Raw genomic sequence first — 17,491 nt, 5'->3', positions numbered from 1 at the left:
TATGATACTGAGCATAATCATTTTCGATTACCTTTTCTTCTCATCCATTTTCTTCCAGAGTACAAAGGTCTGAGATACCTTTTCATAGATTTCTGCAAAGAGCCACTGTGGAGCTATGATCTTTAATCATCCCCTCAATTTGTTACCATAATATAGATAATATCTTTAAAAGAAAAAAGTTAAATGTCAGGGGAGATAATAATACCCTTCTGAGCTTTGTGTTTTCTGGGGACTCTTTATCAGCCAAAACAGAATGTGGGGGGAAAAAACTGGTTGAAAATTATAGTGCATTAAAATAATCAGCTGTTACGTTGATATTTCAGATGAAATTAATGATCTTCAGATTAATTGGGGTTTTTTGGTGATTACTAAAAAATAAAAGGGTAGTTTTATTTGAAACACATCTGAACCAATTATCAAGAAAGAAAGCATTCAAGAAAAACAAGTTAATATAAGCTCGCAGGACGATACTGTAGGTGTACAGGACAGAATTATGCCACTAATATAATAGCCAGTTTACCTGCAATATCATTACTGAGCTAATATAAATAGAGAGACTTCTACATTCTTTGATGTTTTAAATATGTAAAGTCTACTCCATGGCCAATTGCCTTATTATATGCTTCCAGTACTTTGTCTCTTTTGCCTACAATACTCAGACATTATTGTTCACACCAGTGGTGGGTTTCAAAAATTTTTAGAACCTCTTCTGTAAGTATGGCCTGCTTTGTGGGAGTGGCTTGCCGGCCATGTGACAGAGTGGGAGTGGTTTGGCGGTCATGTGGCTTGGTGGGAGTGGCCAACTTGTAAAATGTGGTGAAACTCACTTAACAACGCTCTTGCTTAGCAACCAAAATGTTGGCTCAGAAACTCTGGCATTTGAAGCACGCAAGTCTTAAAGCTGTCAAGTTACAAGACCCTTGCACCCCTAACCCTTTAGAGAAAAAAAAACCCAGGGGTGTTCAAACTTGACAGGTTTAAGACTTGTGGACTTCAACTCCCAGAATTCCTCCTCTCGCTCTTCATCTTGATGATGTGCGGACAGGCGGGGGTAGGGAGCTGGAACCGGTTCTAAACGGCACTGTAGATTTGTGGAACCTCTTCTATAGAAAAGGTTAGAACTGGCCGGAACCCAGCCCTGGTTCACACATATCATACTGTATATTTCCCCATGTGTGTGTATATGTATGTATATGTGTATACACATACGGACACATGTACTATTGAAAAGCCAACTCCAACTTTTGATTGTAAAAACCTTAAAACTAAGAACCGTTATCAAATCTGGATTTACCTCTTCCCTCCATTTTTTAAAACAAATCTTGTCTTCACATCAAAACAAGGCAGGAAATCTATTGACCTTTCAAATTTTCTGCAGAGGACATTTTTTAGTCTGAAGATACAAGTAAAAGTCCTTTTATTGATAACTAAATGTTCATCTATACAGTTTAAGTTATAGGGATAGCCAGTTACTCTATTAATTATTTTATACAAGGAAGCTATGTTTTTAAAGTACCAGTATGTTCAATATAAGATACGTGACTGTAGTTATGCCATGAAAAAGACTTGCCTGCTAAATATTGTGATTTCTTGAAGAACTGGTAATTCTTCCATTATGTTGAAAATAATGTTAGACAAAAGTAAAGTTCATTATTTCTCTGGGGAATCTTTTTGATATTAGCAGATTTACAGTAAGATATTGTCATATTGCTTGATATTTGAGTTTATTAATATTGAACAAATGTGCATGTGCATTTTACAAGAAGGAGCCTTATCTATTAAATATTGTTTTCCTCAATGAAATCACTCAGAATTTGTGGATCACTGTTGCTAATAGCTTAGTTGTTCTCTTTTGAGAAGAGATGACATGTCTCATAACTTATCATCTTCATATATTTTTTCACATCTTCACATTGTGAAAAAACAAACACAATGATTTGAGCTGGGGTGGGGGGTGTTGCAGGGGGATATGTAAGAAGCAATGTGTATGTGTCTCACTTACTGTGAGGGCATCTCCATACATAAGCTTACCTGTTCTGACCCCCCCCCTTCTTCGCTCATTCAAAGACGACAGGCAGACAGACTTAAAAAGAAATAACTTTATCAGTCCTCTGCTCAGACTGGCTCCGAGCCCAAAATAAACATAAATAAAGTCTCTGGCAAGAAGATAACAGAATGCAAAAACAAAGATCTCTTACGGCCAAACCAGGTGTACAGAAAGAATGCAAATCACTTCTCCAAGTGTCTCTTTGAATCAGGGTTACAGAAAGCAAATCACTTATCTAAGTGCCTCTCACAAACAAACCACGACCAATGAACCATGAACGAACGATGAACGTTGACTTCTGCAACCAGGATGTGGCACCTTTTATCTCCAGAAGACCGCACTAATGAGCCCCAGCTGCATTGTTATTCCTGCATCCCGATTCCACTCCCAGCACACTTCTGCTGAGTCACAACACTTACCCATTAAATATTTTGACCTTTTCAAACTTGAATTAAGAAACTTAATAACATTGGCTATACATATATTTGTATCTATTATAACTATATACAGATTGCTACATTATAAACGTATTGCACTATTGTGACAGAGCATATCATTACTGGTGTTTAGATGCTAATACATAGCTAATAAATCAACTACAGTCTGTTAGTATGGATGAACCAGCCAAATTCCAAGCAGAAAGCTTCACAATGTAATGATTTCTGGATCATTTGTTTGAGACAGAGAATATGCAGATGTTTGATAGCCACCAGCGTATATTCATTGTGTCATGTAACGTTATTTACAACTAATTTCACCAACAAATCTGTGAAAACAGTTTATCATTAATTAGGTCTCCATAGATCATCTGTGTTTAGTAACATTTCATATCAGATTATAATTTTATTGCAGAATTAGATTTGTGCGCCTATTGGGAAAGAAAACCAGGGTTGAAATGTTTTCACAAAAGCTTCTGTTTTTACAGAGGTGGAAAAGTACAGTTATTTTGAGAAATAGACTTTTTCTATTTATTTTTTTGCAATTGCTTTGCCATACATAGCAATAGCAGTTAGACTTATATACCACTTCATAGGGCTTTCAGCCCTCTCTAAGCAGTTTACAGAGTCAGCATATCGCCCCCCACAGTCTGGGTCCTCATTTCACCCACCTCGGAAGGATGGAAGGCTGAGTCAACCTTGAGCCGGTGAGATTAGAACCGCTGAACTGCAGATAACCGTCAGCTGAAGTGGCCTGCAGTACTGCACCCTAACCACTGCGCCACCTCAGCTCTTCTACATGGTCATGGAGAGGTTGTCATTCATACAAATATATGATGTACACATCAATCCTGCCTCTCTGAAATTTTGTACCAAGTTCTGTTCAACTGATGCTTCTCTAATAATAAAAAGCTCTTTGATCCTATAGAAAATTCTATTACTAGAATAAGGAGGAATACATTTAGAATTAGAATAGTTTATTAATTGATTAGTCTTGCGACCTTATCAATGAAGCACATAATCTGGTTCCAAGATAAAATAAATAGAAAATATATCTGTCATAATACAATGAGTGCAATCAGATAAGTGAATCTCCATTGTAGGAGATCCCAATTGGTTTCATGTAAAGAGTTCTTAGCTCAATTTTCGTAATTAAAAAAGGGGGGAGTGTTTTTCAGTTATTCTTGTCTGCATGCCAGTGGTGTGTTCCGGATCCCATTGCAACCGGTATGGTGCAATGGGGCCCGGCATCTCCCACTTGCATGTGTGCAGCATGCACGCGCAGCGCACGCATGCATCCTTACCTCCACGACGCCTCCACGACACTCCAGCTGCTCGGTGGAGCGTTGCGAAGGCACTGTATGCTCCGTGCACGGAACGCCGAAGAGCTCAAATACAGGTAAGGAGCTTGGCCGGGTGGCTGGGCCCTCCGGAGCACCATACCGGAATGGTACCCAGTGCTCCTGGCAGGCACCAGTACTCCCTTACTGGGGCGTACCACCTGCAACCCACCATTGCTGCAAGCCCTCCTTGGAACCCAGTTCATTTAAGATAAGTGGGAGAACTTTAGATTTAGGTTTAGGTTTATTAGATTTATATGCCGCCCTTCTCCCAAGGACTCAGGGCGGCATACAACATTAAAAGAAACACATAATACAAAAGTTAAAAAAAATTAAATAGAATATCCCAAAGAAACCCAATTAGAATTGACAATAACATTTTTTAAAAAAATTCAAATTAACAGTAATCGATAATTTGTTTTGTTCAGGCCAGGCTGGCTTGCTGGAAAAGCCAACTTTTTAGGGCGCGTTGGAAGGACCGGAGGTCGGGGATTATACGAAGCTCCGGGGGCAGCTCATTCCAGAGGGAAGGCGCTCCCACAGAGAAGGGTCTCCCCCTGGGGGTCGCTAGCCGACACTGTCTGGCCAATGGCACCCTGAGGAGGCCAACTCTGTGGGATCGCACTGGACGGTGGGAGGCTACCAGTGGCAGTAGGTGGTCTCGCAGGTACCCTGGGCCTAAGCCATGGAGTGCTTTAAAGGTCATAATTAGTACCTTGAATCGCACCCGGAAGACAACCGGCAACCAGTGCAGGCCGCCTAAAAGGGGTGTAACATGGGAGCACCTAAAAGCAGCATTGGGAATGATACATGCTATAAGGGACAGTATTTAGTTTGACTAATTTTTTCTGGATCAAAAACCTATCCACACTTTAATACTAATCAGAAGCAACATTTTACTTGCGTTTTAGCAATATTATTTTGCTGCATAACTCAAGACAACTGAAGTGTTCACATGACATTGTTTTCAATATATATGGTTCTCCTCCCTGTTCTACATCAATGATATACTTATATGCCCAGTGAAGAAATAAGGATATGTAGAGTTAGTGAACAAAAATTAAAATATAACGGTTCTCCTTTACTTATTATACTACTAATATTTATTTATTTATTTATTATTATTTATTTATTTGTCTTGTATGCTGCCCACTCCCGGAGGACTCCGGGCGGCTCACAAAAGACAAGGGAAAGGGGGGAAACGAGACAAAGACAACATATTAAAAACAAAACCAACATTCACAATTTCTGTGGAGGTAGATGCTTCTCAGCTCCCCCCAGCCTGCTGGAACAGCCAGGACTTGGTGGCTTTGCGGAAGGCCGGGAGGGTAGTAAGGGTCCGGATCTCAACAGGGAGCTCGTTCCAAAGGGCCGGAGCAGCAACAGAGAAGGCTCTCCCCCGGGGAGTCGCCAGCCGACATTGGCTGGCAGATGGAATCCAGAGGAGACCCAACCTGTGCGATCTAATTGGTCTGAGAGAGGTAATCGGCAGGAGGCGGTCTCTCAGGTACCCAGGTCCGATGCCATGTAGGGCTTTATAGGTAGCGACCAGCACCTTGAAGCGGATTCGGAGCCTAATAGGTAGCCAGTGGAGGAGTTTGCTAAATAAACAATCAACCACATGCTAACCTGCAAAATAAAACACTCAGAAATCATTGGATGATGTGATATTTCTTTCCTGTGCTTTTCTATTCTTTTGTTTTTGACTTATAACACATGACTGCTTCCATCATTTTTTTTCCCCCTTTCCAAAAGGCAAGTATGCCATGCGGGACCTGGTTCACCGGCTTCCAGGAGGTAACAACAGTAACAGTTCAGCAAGCAAAACCATGTCTGATGATACCGTAACTGCCATCTGCTGCACCTTGCACGAAGTCATCACAAAAAACATGGAAAACGCCAAGGCCTTACGAGATGCAGGAGGAATTGAGAAACTTGTTGGCATTTCCAAAAGTAAAGGAGACAAGTACGTTTTGCCAATCATCGTCTGCCCCGTTAGCTGTAATTTATAGTCGACACTAATGATATCCTTGAAGTCTTATCCGTTTCTATTGCGTGTTAGAATACTTCACAGATAATGGCAGATGGATAGAAGATAATAAGCAATCTCACATCAAAGTGTGTGGCACTTGTAGTCTTAATTTGGATCGGTGGCATTATATTGATTTATCAAAAGAAACTCGTGTTTTAATTTTTAGCTATTCTGGTCAGCAATCCAGAAGCTGATAATTGCGGTTGCTATTCGAAGTAACAGATTTGATCAAGAAAATGTTTTAAAAGTAATCCATTCCCAAGATATTTGGGCTGCTGTCTGTGATGGTCAAAAAAAGAGTGGAATACATCAAGGTTAGAAGCAAATATCCAGAGTAAATAATATTTACATAATGCTGAGACGTTAGTGATAACTAAACTTATTATTTCTGCCGGGTAAAATGCCCAAAGAATAAAAATAAGCTAGGTAAGATGCTCGAAAATAAAAAATAAATCCCAAGAACTTTAAGCTCACATTCTACCCAGAGGAAAATCAAATCACTGTTGTTAATTTCATAGCTGTAATCTGTATATTGTTGAGTCTCGTTTTCCAGAACCTTTCTTATACATTCTGCCTTCCCAAATCCTTTTGTGTTTTCAAGTAAAAACCTATGGTAAACATTGAAAAGCTGCATGCGTATAAAATTCTAAATCAGGATTTATTGCAACCATACTTTCTCATATGTGGTTTGGTTTGGTTTGGTTTGGTTTTATTAGTTTTGTATGCCGCCCACTCCCGAAGGACTCCGGGCGGCTTACAATAAAACAGGGAAAGGGGAATAAATAAGACAATACAACAATTTAAAATACAACAACATTCACAATTGAAGTGGGGCTGGATACTTCAACAGCCCCCAGCCTGCCGGAACAGCCAGGACTTAGTAGCTTTACAGAAGGCCGGAAGGGTAGTAAGGATCCGGATCTCCATGGGGAGCTCGTTCCAGAGGGCCGGAGCAGCAACAGAGAAGGCTCTCCCCCGGGGAATCGCCAGCTGACATTGGCGGCAGATGGAATCCGGAGAAGGCCAAGCCTGTGCGATTGAATCGGTCTTTGGGAGGTAATTGGCAGGAGGCGGTCTCTCAGGTACCCAGGTCCGATGCCATGCAGGGCTTTATAAGTAACGACTAGCACCTTGAAGCGTGTCCGGAGACCAATGGGCAGCCAGTGCAGCTCGCGGAGGATAGTTGTAACATGGGTGTACCTAGGTGCACCCACAATCGCTCGCACGGCTGCATTCTGGACTAACTGAAGTCTTCGGACACTCTTCAAGGGCAGCCCCATGTAGAATAAAGATGTCTTTTAATTATGTTTTTTTTTTAATTCCCTAATAGGCACTCACCAAAAGTAGTGAAGGCAGCATCTCAGGTCTTAAACAGCATGTGGCAATACAGAGATCTGAGAAGTCTATATAAAAAGGTAAGACTTATTTTTCATGTTATCTATTAGTAAGTTACAATTTCTTGGCTAGGAACTTTACCATGAAAATTAGCAATGAATGAATCTAACATTTGAAAAACCCTGAAAATGTTACTACCTCTTCCAAACTTTCCCCCTAATTTCAGTCTGCCATATGTGGATACAGCAAGGCTACCAGATTTTGTAGGCAGATGTCATAGTTTTATTTTAAAATGGATTTTTTTGTAAAAGCTGAAGCCTTGTCCTTACGAAATTCAAATATAAATTATAAAAAAAGGCAAGTTAAGTTTATGATATGGTTAGGATAAGAGCCGAGGTGGCGCAGTGGTTAAATGCAGCACTGCAGGCTACTTCAGCTGACTGCAGTTCTGCAGTTCGGCTGTTCAAATCTCACCGGCTCAGGGTTGACTCAGCCTTCCATCCTTCCGAGGTGGGTGAAATGAGGACCCGGATTGTTGTTGGGGGCGATATATGCTGACTCTGTAAACCGCTTAGAGAGGGCTGAAAGCCCTATGAAGCGGTATATAAGTCTAACTGCTATTGCTATTGCTATTATCTTCTTTGGGGAAAAAACAAAGAAAAATGAATGTTCACTATGCATAGTAGAGCATAAGCATATCTTACAAAAAGTTTTTTGGTATAACCAACAAATTGTCCAGAAAGGTGAGTGCTATTAAGGATCAGAAATAATCTTAAAACATATCCTAAATGACATTCTAATTGGGATCTATGATTTTTAATATAATGTCCAAAATATAACTTATATGGATGGATATTTTTTTTACTACTCTCTATTGTTTGATCTAAGTTTGGGCTCAGTTTTAAAAATCTGAACCGTTGGTATTTTTTTTTCTTCCCATCTAATTTACTATGGGACACTGTAAGGAAAGCAATGAAGAACTATCTCCATTGCTTTACTAATAGATTGCTTTTTGGAGCTAAAAGAGGAATACGTTATTTGATAGTTTTTATTAATGTAAGTTATTCTAGAGTATCTCCAATATAAGTAGACAAGTTTGCCCATCTCTAAAATCATTTTTTCTTCTTTAATAACATTTGTGTAGATAAAAAGAACATCTTTACTGAAAGATTGATCTTGTGCTTGAAGGCAGCAATGATTTCATTCTTGTATTCCATTATGGTATTTTTAAATGTTCCATTATAACTAGAATAATTGCACTATTCTGCAAATATACACTGTTTCAAAGGCACAAACTGGGGATTTCCTAAAATCTTTAACAAAAAGATTTATATTAATTGATTAATGTAATTAATCAGTGCCGCATTTGTCCCATATACACATCAGCATTGAAGAATAAGCTCGCTTCATTTTAGCTATACTGGAGCATATTTTCACAAGAAAACTTTGTACTACACAAGAAAAAAAGATGTAGATCCTAAATATTATAGATGGGAGAGCCACACTGCAGAGTGAAGGAAGAAATAGCCAACAAAGTTTCCATTTCTCTTTTTAAGCATGTACATCAGCCAAAGAAGTTTTATGTGCAAAAAGAATCTCTAAATTATTTGAGTAGCAAAATGGCAGCTGAGATTCAGTGAAAATAAGTGCAAACTGCTAACCTCATATGTTCATTCATAAGATACCAGTTAGCTGTAATACCTAGGTGTAAGATCTTAGAGGGCATAACTCACTGGGGTGACAATAGAAAGACACCTTTATGCCATAAAGGAAGATTCAATATTAGGTTCTTTTAGATTTTAAGAAAGATAGCATATATCACAACAGTGTGTATCTGCTATAGAAATCAATACCCTGTAGAATATTGGCCCGTTTTTTAAAAAATTGTAAGAATTGTAAGATAATATAGTGAAGAAATGAGTAAACTGATTAATTTTTCTTATTTAGCAAGAATCGAAAACAAAAAATGGGTAAATATATTTAGGCAAAATGTACAATTATAGCAATATATAATGTTTTGAATGCAATACTACAAAAGTAGATGCCTGCCAAAAGGATTTAACTTGATTGATGGTTTTGATAGTTTCACTGAAGTTTCAAGTTTAGAAATAAATTCTAAATAAGTTCTAATTATAAAATGCTGGGAGTAAAAATGCAGAAGGCTGTTACTATCATGGCCTGCCTATTCATGGTTATCTGATTGGCTGCTGTTTAAAGCAGAATACCAGAATATTGTTGTTGACTTGCCTATGTAAATTTAAATAATGAGCTTTTTGTGTTTTCATATCTTGAATTGGCTTGTCAAAACTTCTCTTTCTAACACACATGTACACACTGCATCATCTACGTGAGCAAACAACTCAGTGGGATTTGTTTTTTCATTATTTGATCCTTTTGTCTCTTGATCCTTAAAGTTCAATAAATAAAGAAGTTACTCTGTTCTCCAATGATCTTCCTATAAATGAGACTGAAGAAGGAAAATGTGCAAAAGTTGTGATTGGCATGTTCAGTTGTGAAGAAGACAAATGCCAAGTTGGTTGAGACAGTCTAGTTCCTCAGCTTCTGTGCTGAGAACAGTGGAAATAATTTCAATTGTAGGGTTGACTGGATATCATTTATTCATGACTGACATCTCATTAATTATTGTCATCTTTGACTAAGTTAGCAATATTTTACTTTCTCATTTCAACATTCACTTCACATTTGATATAGTTGAACAGGAATATTCATATTATTTTAATGGTGCTCAGGGATCTTTGGTTCCCTTGACTGCTACTTCTGTGGATCATCGTCCTTTCATTTTCCTTACCTTCCCCGTTCCCTTCTTTTTACTATACATATTTCAACTTAGTCATAAAATGCTCCTTCCCATTAAAAAGTGTGCAGTCTCATTTTGAATTCCGTGCAGCTTCAATGTAGTTTTTGAACGAATTTGAATATAGAGTATGTTTTGTAATAAGCCAGCCTGGCTGTTATCAAAGCCTTATATTACAATAATCAAGTCCACATTCTCTAGAAGCGTTAGCTGGGATACCCTCTTGAAACCAAGATAAAGAGATGGCTGTAGAATCAACTTCAGACTGTGAAAGTGACCCTTTAGAACAAACACACTTATCCAGTTTAGTGCGGCTATAAATATGAAGGGCAGTCTGATCCAGAGGTGGGTTCCTACCAGTTCGCACCAATTCGGTAGAACCAGTTCGTCAAGTCTACCAAACCGGCTAGAAGAGGTTCCACCAGTGGACCCGGAAAGCAGGCCACACCTACAGAAGAGGTTCCAAAAATATTTGAAACCCACCACTGATACACACACACACACACAGACTCACAGAGAGAGAGAGAGAAAGGAAGAAATAAATAAATAAATAAAAAGAAAAAGTGAGAGAGAGATGAAAGAAAAAAAGGGACAGAGACAAAAGGAAGGAGAGAAAGAAAGAAAGAAAGAAAGAAAGAAAGAAAGAAAACACATGGCCAGCAAGCCACTCCCACCAGATCACATGGCTGGCAAGCCACTCCCACCAGGTCACATGGTCGGCAAGCCACTCCCACAAAGGAGGCCACACCCACAGAGTAGGTTCGAAAAAAAATTGAAACCCACCACTGGTCTGATCCCTCAAAAATGTCATCTTCCTTGTATTTGGACTGAACATAAGTTTGCTCACCATCTGTGACAGGGTAAGCAACTATGGGTACCTCATCTCGGTTTTAGTCCTTTTATTAAAATCTATTCAATGAAGAATATTTGTAATGCAAAGTGAGGTGTCAGCCCCTGCTATAATTTAGAAAACCTTTGGGCCCTACATAGACTTCAGAAATTGGAAATATTGTTGGGTCACCTCTTCACAGTGTGTCTGGAACTAAGCGCATCTGCTGAAGAAAAATCGGGGTGACAGACAGTACCCTGGCAATTGGAGAGAGTAAGGATCAAATTTAATAGTTTGCTTTTCCATGATTCACGAAAAGACAAGATTCCTCTCACCAATTATCAACCACCTAGTCACTGGGAATTGACAGCATATAAATTTAACAATTATCATCAGATACTTTCCTTGCCAGGGTAATGTAATTTGTTGCCAAAATGTGAAGACCACAAGTCCCCCTCAAAGTTACCTTCCCTGATTTAATCCATCACTGACTCCAAACATTCACATCATTATTTCACCTCTTCTCCTGAAAAAACAGAAAGAAGCAATTGCCTAGTGCAAGAATCATGCCTAGAGAAGAAACTCATGGGGGAGAGGAAGCCGAATATAATTCTGTGTCATAAAGACAGCTACTAAATCATCACTATCCACTTGTATAAAGAGAATAATGTGCAATTATTAATTTTTAAGGTTTTTGTTTTGCTTTGAATATAGCCTTTGTTGGGAACAATTTGCACTGCATTTTCTCTGCTTTGGAACCAGTCTGAATCAGTAGTTATCAATGTAATCTATTTATGATTATAATTGTACAAAAAATGTAGCCTAGTTCCCACATTTCTATATTTCTGTTTGAAAAAAAAGAAAGAAATCTCACTGGAATAAATGATTGATTGACTGACTGATTGATTTATGGCAGCGGGTGGCCCCAGACTTCAGAGTGGCTGAGGACAGAGGATTTTCACCTACCCATCATTCTGAGTCATGGCACGCTCAGCATTCCCTCTCCCAGAACCAAGAAACCAGAATCTATTCCCAGACCCAGGTATTCTGGCTGTCAGCTGACGAGTCTTGATTTGTGATGATTTTTCTTTCATTCTTCTTTATTCTAAAATTTATATGCCACCAACATGCCTTACTTAAATGTGTCGCATTAAATATTGGCACATTTAAAAATAAATAAATGGAACTGAATGCATTTCTAGATTAGCACTGCAACAGCACTAAAGCGTTACTTAAACATTGATATAAATCAAAATACAATTATAGAAAGCAATGCATAGAATACATGTTAATATCACTTGCAGCGTCAATGAAATCTTCAGGTCACCTGTATGAGCAGTGAATTATTTTCCTTAGTGACTGTGGAAATGAAGTTAACATGATAACATAAAACAATGCAAAAGACTAATTTGGTCAGGCCCTTTTTTCTATGTAATCATTCTCAGTTATATGATAGACTTGATATATTTCTGTAATCAATACTAGACTGTTTTTTAGCAGGGGGGGGAATCAAAACATAGCAATATTCTTTATTTTTTATTTGATAATGGGTATGAATACAAAATTTATTTGACTTTTCTCTTTTGAAGCATTCAGGGCCATATGAAAAATAAAACAGAATTACAATCCTGCTAAGAAATATTACTGTTGCACATAGCATCTTGGTTTGAATGTTGTATTAGTTACTGCCTTTCTGTTTTACCTCCTGGCTATACACTATTCTGATATTTTTTTACACAGAACTATATTATGAAAATAATATAAACATGGCATTTTAAATTGTCTGAAATGCACCACAGAAATAATATTAATTTTATTTATAATACAGATAGTCCTCAACTTACAACCACAATTGAGTCCAAAATTTATGTTGTTAACTGAGTTTTGCCCCATTTTACGACCTGTCTTGTCACGGTTGTTAAGTGAAACATTGCAGTTGTTTAAGTTAGTAACACGGTTGTTAAATGAACCTGGCTTCCCCATTGACTTTGCTCATCAGAAGGTCACAAAAAGGGATCATGCCCCCACGACACTGAATCTGTCATATATCTGAACCGATTCGGTTCCTAAGCGTCCGAATTTTGATCATGTGACCATGGAGACACTGCAACATTCATAAATGTGAAAAACGGTCATAGATCACTTTTTTCAGTGCTGTTGTAACTTTGAACGGTGGTTAAACAAAGTGTTGTAAGCCGAAGACTTCCTTTATTTAGTCCAAGCATCCCCCAAAGTTTCCTCCGTGTACATGTTTAATGTTTGCTGCCATCTTTAATAACTGTCCTAGATGTCACACTGCCCACAGAAATCAGATGGCAGGCAGGCAGGGAGTCACATAGATAGATTGATTTGATCAAACATACTAGTTTACAACTGGCATGGTCCAGTTACTAGAAGACCCATTCCAGGTTTGTGAAAGCTATGTAACTTGCTGCCTACTCACAGATTACCTCCAAAGAATTGTGTTTGATCTCTTGTGCCTTTAAGAAAGAATTTGGTACTAAACCTCTTCCTGGCAGTTGCCTGCCAGCATTTTTAAACTATTCAGGAGCCTTCTTTCAACAGATGTCAGCTGCTCCTTTTTCTAGCACCAGCAAAATGTTCTTTCTATGCAGTTTCATAGAGATACAGTAAGATATAAATATTAAATTCCTATCCATTGGCAGGTTGAAAAAGAAATGCCCTAAGTCGGATTAATTGCAAGGTGGAAGAAGAAGGGAATAGATATGCTGTTGGCAAAGTTATTCTTAATGAATAAAAGCTAAACTTTAAGTCAAGTAGATCAACTTACATCGTTTAAGATTTTTAAAATATGGAGATTAGTGTATCAAGACAATACAATTTATACGTATTTTGATCTAGCAAAAGTACAATATGTGCCTGAGATAGCCTTTTCATCTGCTATAACGGACAGCTTATACAGATTCCAGGACATCAGCTACATACATTTTTTCTGAGTTTTCAGGAAAACAAGATCCTCATTCTGGGGAAGACACTGCCATCAGCAAAAGTAACCATAGTCAACTTTGGAGTTTTTATAGTGATAGCGCTCAACTTTGGAGTTTATTTTTTTTATATAAATTTTTATTTTAAACACATAAGCACATCGACAGAAACAAACACATGACTTAAAAACAACGTAGGAACAATAAGTTCCATCGTATATCATAACAGCAGTTCCAAATTGGTTTCTTTGCAGTTAGTGTTTTCCCTTCTGTACATTTCTATCTTGCGTTCATAATCTCCTTATTCATTATCCATTTTTATGTACAATTCTTTATTTATTTATACTTAGCTACTTATGACCAAATATTATTTACCTATATTGCGCTTTATATTTTTACTGTCATTTATTCTCTTACATATACATTCACATAGTTATTCTTTTTCTTTGCCATTCTTATATTATTATTATTCCATTTAAAAGGTTATAAGCTATAGTTTGGAATGCTTTGTTTACCATCCTTCGCACCTGCTGTGACACCACCTTATTTTCTCTTTCTCAACTTTGGAGTTTAATCTGCTATGAAATGCTTCTTTCCTTCTTTCACTTTTGGTTGTATCTTTGAAATGGTATCCAAATGGAGCTTATTTCTCTACGCCTGTTGATGGCTGGTTGGTCGGAATCCAAGGCTTCTAGGTATTTCCCAATACTGGTGGATTTGGCTTGACTTATAATGTCACCTTTTTTCCAGTTGAATTTGTTGTTGAATTTCTTGAAAATTAAAGGTGGTGGTGATGATGATTTTAGTTGTTGCTCCATTTTTGTTTTGATGGCCCCAAAGTTCTTAAAATGATTGCTGAAAATCAGAAATCATGTCCAATGCTGTAAAGGAGAAAAGTAATATAAAACAAAAATAAGGTTAATATGTATTTAAAAATTATAGTAGAATGCTTCAATATTACATTGAAATATATTTAATAACGTCTTCGCTAAACAGGAAAAAAGTGAAAATATAAGTCCTGTTCACGTTAATGACATGCCAGTGCATATATAAAAAACCCTATATGGTTTGCATTATTCCCCTATCCCTTTACAAGAAATAAAAGTGATGATTTCTGATTCTAAACCCTAATTCAAATATACTGGTAATATAAAATAGACTATCAGGTTCCAAAAGGCAGCAATTGTCATGTCCCTAAGGAATCTTCCCCAAATGAGGAAGACCAGGATGAAGAACCCAGAGAAAGCTCAATTCCAAGTAGCCATTGATGGGGAGCATTAGATCCCATTGCTCCTGGCTAATTGACTTGCCTATGAGATGAAAGCCTATCAATTTGGTCCATGGAAATATCACTGGGAGCTGGAAAACCAGTAGGCTAAATAAAGAGCCTGGTGCATAGAAAAGTCTGTTATAGACACAGTAGCCCTGAGCTGCAGATCAGACCAGTTCAGTATTGTGGGCACCTATTTAAAGAGTTATCCAAATGCCATCCAGACCTGGAATAAACCCTGTATCTAATCCCTATTACAAAGCCTTCTCACAAACCTCAACTTCTTCATATACTATGTCCTTGTTACTTGGACTGTTTCTACTAGTGAAATCAGACCAGGGGTGGGTTTCTTGCCCCGTTCCAACCGGTTCGGTTGGAACGGGGCCGGCGGCGTTCTCGCACACGCGTGCGGTGCGCGCGTGCATACTAGCGTCTGTACGATGCTCCAGCTGCTCCTGGAGGATCGCGCAGGCGCTGTATGCATCCTGCGCATGCGTGGAAGCGCAGAACTTGTCAAAACCAGATAAGGAGCACGCGCGGGCACGCGAGTGGGCCCTTCGCCGTTCCCGGAAGTTACTTACTTCCAGGTTCGCCGACCAACCGGTTCGCAGGGACCGCCGCGATCCGGTTGAAACCCACCCCTGAATCAGACTGAAGAGGACTCAGCCAAAAGTGTAACTAACAGTAGTCCAAAGAGAAGGAGAAATGGAATGGGAAGACAGAAAGTGAAGCATAAAAATCACCTGACATTCACTATTACATTTAGACTGTTTTGGAGTGGTACTGCACAGCAACAACATTCCAAACTGATCACTCCTTTATCTTGAGATTTGCCTCCTTGGCATTCGGAAGGGGTAGGAACTATATCTAATTTGTTCATTTGCAACCAATTGACAGAATCCAATCAGAATGGCATAGGTATGGCCTCAGAGTCAAATGCATCTCAAGGCATCTAGCTAAACGTCTTATTAAAGAAAATAAATTGGCTTTTTGAGAAAAAGAACCAGTTGAAAACGTATCTTCCCTTTATAATTTATATTTGATATTGTTTTATGTGATTTTGTTAATAATGTATGTTGATAGACTTTATTATTTTAATTCATGTTGATGCATTTGATTGAAGACAGGGTACTGATTTTTAAGTAAAAGGGTACTGGATTAGGCATTTGCTTGAGATTTTTTTTCTTTCCTTCTTATCTGGTTGTAGAGAGGAAGTTTGGAACCAACATTCCCATGTCTCCAGACAAGTGATTTGTGATGTCGAAACTGTTAGCACCAGCCATCTGTTACTAAAACATAGCATAATATAAAATTGTTCTGCTGCATATTGCCAAAATCTTGTTTTACCTACCACCAAAAGATCTCCCCACCCCATACTGGCTCCATTCACTTAAGGAATTCTTCTTTTGAGGAAACACACCCACAATATTTTTTCCATGTTCTTCGCAGGGCAAAGTACAATAAATAAAATGTTCATCATTTAATACATGCCAGATTATGTTTTAGTTTTAAACAATAGAAATTTTATTCAAATTTTATTAAAATCAGACAGATTTTGCAGTTATTAAATGTATGTTGAAACACTATTAAAGAAACTATATTGAAAAAATCAAAATTACTTATAAAGCAATAGAGATAATTGATTAAAGCAGATATATTCAAAATTGCAAGTATAAGCATCTGTACAAATATTGACACTCTGTGAACCTACATCAGATAGAATGTTTTAAGCACTAGCCAAAAAATAGAATAAAATGCCTAACACATATAAAATAAGAATTGTGTGCAAAGCGGGGTAGAAGGGCACAGTGGCCTAGAAATGAAGATGCTTGCCTCTCATGTGGAAGGTTGAGAGTTCAATCCTCGGTAGCAGCATTTTCAAGAGAAAATATCTGCTGTGAACTCCCCATAGGTGTCAGGAAGGGCATCTGGTCGGTAAACACTCAGCTCAATTCAGTTGCCCTTACTCCCAAATTAAGAGATAACGGGGTTGTAAAAAAAAATAGGGTGGAAGAGAAAGAGAGAGAGAGAAGAATACACCCACACATGTCTTTGCCTCAAATTGCACTGAGGCTATCAACTTAAATCCCAGCATTTGAATTTAAGTAGGTTGGTTTAAACAGACACTCTCCTAAAACTTCATGTTTGAATGTTGTAATATAGAATAAGCAATTATTCTTATGTTTTCCTATCTAATATTTTTGTCAATCCGCATTATTTGGGATTGCAAAAGAATAAAGATTGATATCATGTCATCCTTTCTTGAACATATGGCATTAAAGCAAGCCCTAGATATTGTTGATTTACCCTTGGTGCAATTTTTTATTCCTTTATTTGCCATAGGTGATTTATAAAAATATAATAACATGGATACCCAAATTATTCAGCAGTGTGGGGTCATGGTCTATAGGGAATGTATATTGCATATGCCTTTTAATCAG

At 38.0% G+C, this 17,491-nt stretch overlaps 1 protein-coding gene across 10 annotated transcripts in view; it reads left to right on the top strand.

Annotated features, from left to right (window-relative positions):
• Positions 1–17,491, top strand: part of CTNND2 (catenin delta 2) — a 468,899-nt gene that overhangs the window by 414,281 nt on the left and 37,127 nt on the right. For 6 of the 10 annotated variants that reach the window (XR_015697560.1, XM_087721965.1, XM_087721966.1 and 3 more), the window contains 3 exons: positions 5,580–5,790; positions 7,187–7,271; positions 11,752–11,877. Coding sequence is in view for 9 of the 10 variants with exons in the window: in XM_087721965.1 (XP_087578091.1) it covers positions 5,580–5,790; positions 7,187–7,271; positions 11,752–11,877 (422 nt within the window). In the remaining variant the exon portion in view is untranslated. The remainder of the gene's footprint in view (positions 1–5,579; positions 5,791–7,186; positions 7,272–11,751; positions 11,878–17,491) is intronic. The other 4 variants (XM_087721973.1, XM_087721968.1, XM_087721974.1 and 1 more) reach the window with 1 other exon arrangement.

Source organism: Thamnophis sirtalis, unplaced genomic scaffold (assembly GCF_051295495.1).
Source record: "Thamnophis sirtalis isolate CommonGarterSnake01/CBP01778 unplaced genomic scaffold, rThaSir2_p1.2 scaffold_8, whole genome shotgun sequence".
NCBI lineage: Eukaryota > Metazoa > Chordata > Lepidosauria > Squamata > Natricidae > Thamnophis > Thamnophis sirtalis.
Note: the sequence above shows the minus strand (reverse complement) of the source record. Positions and strands in the feature narration are given on the sequence as shown.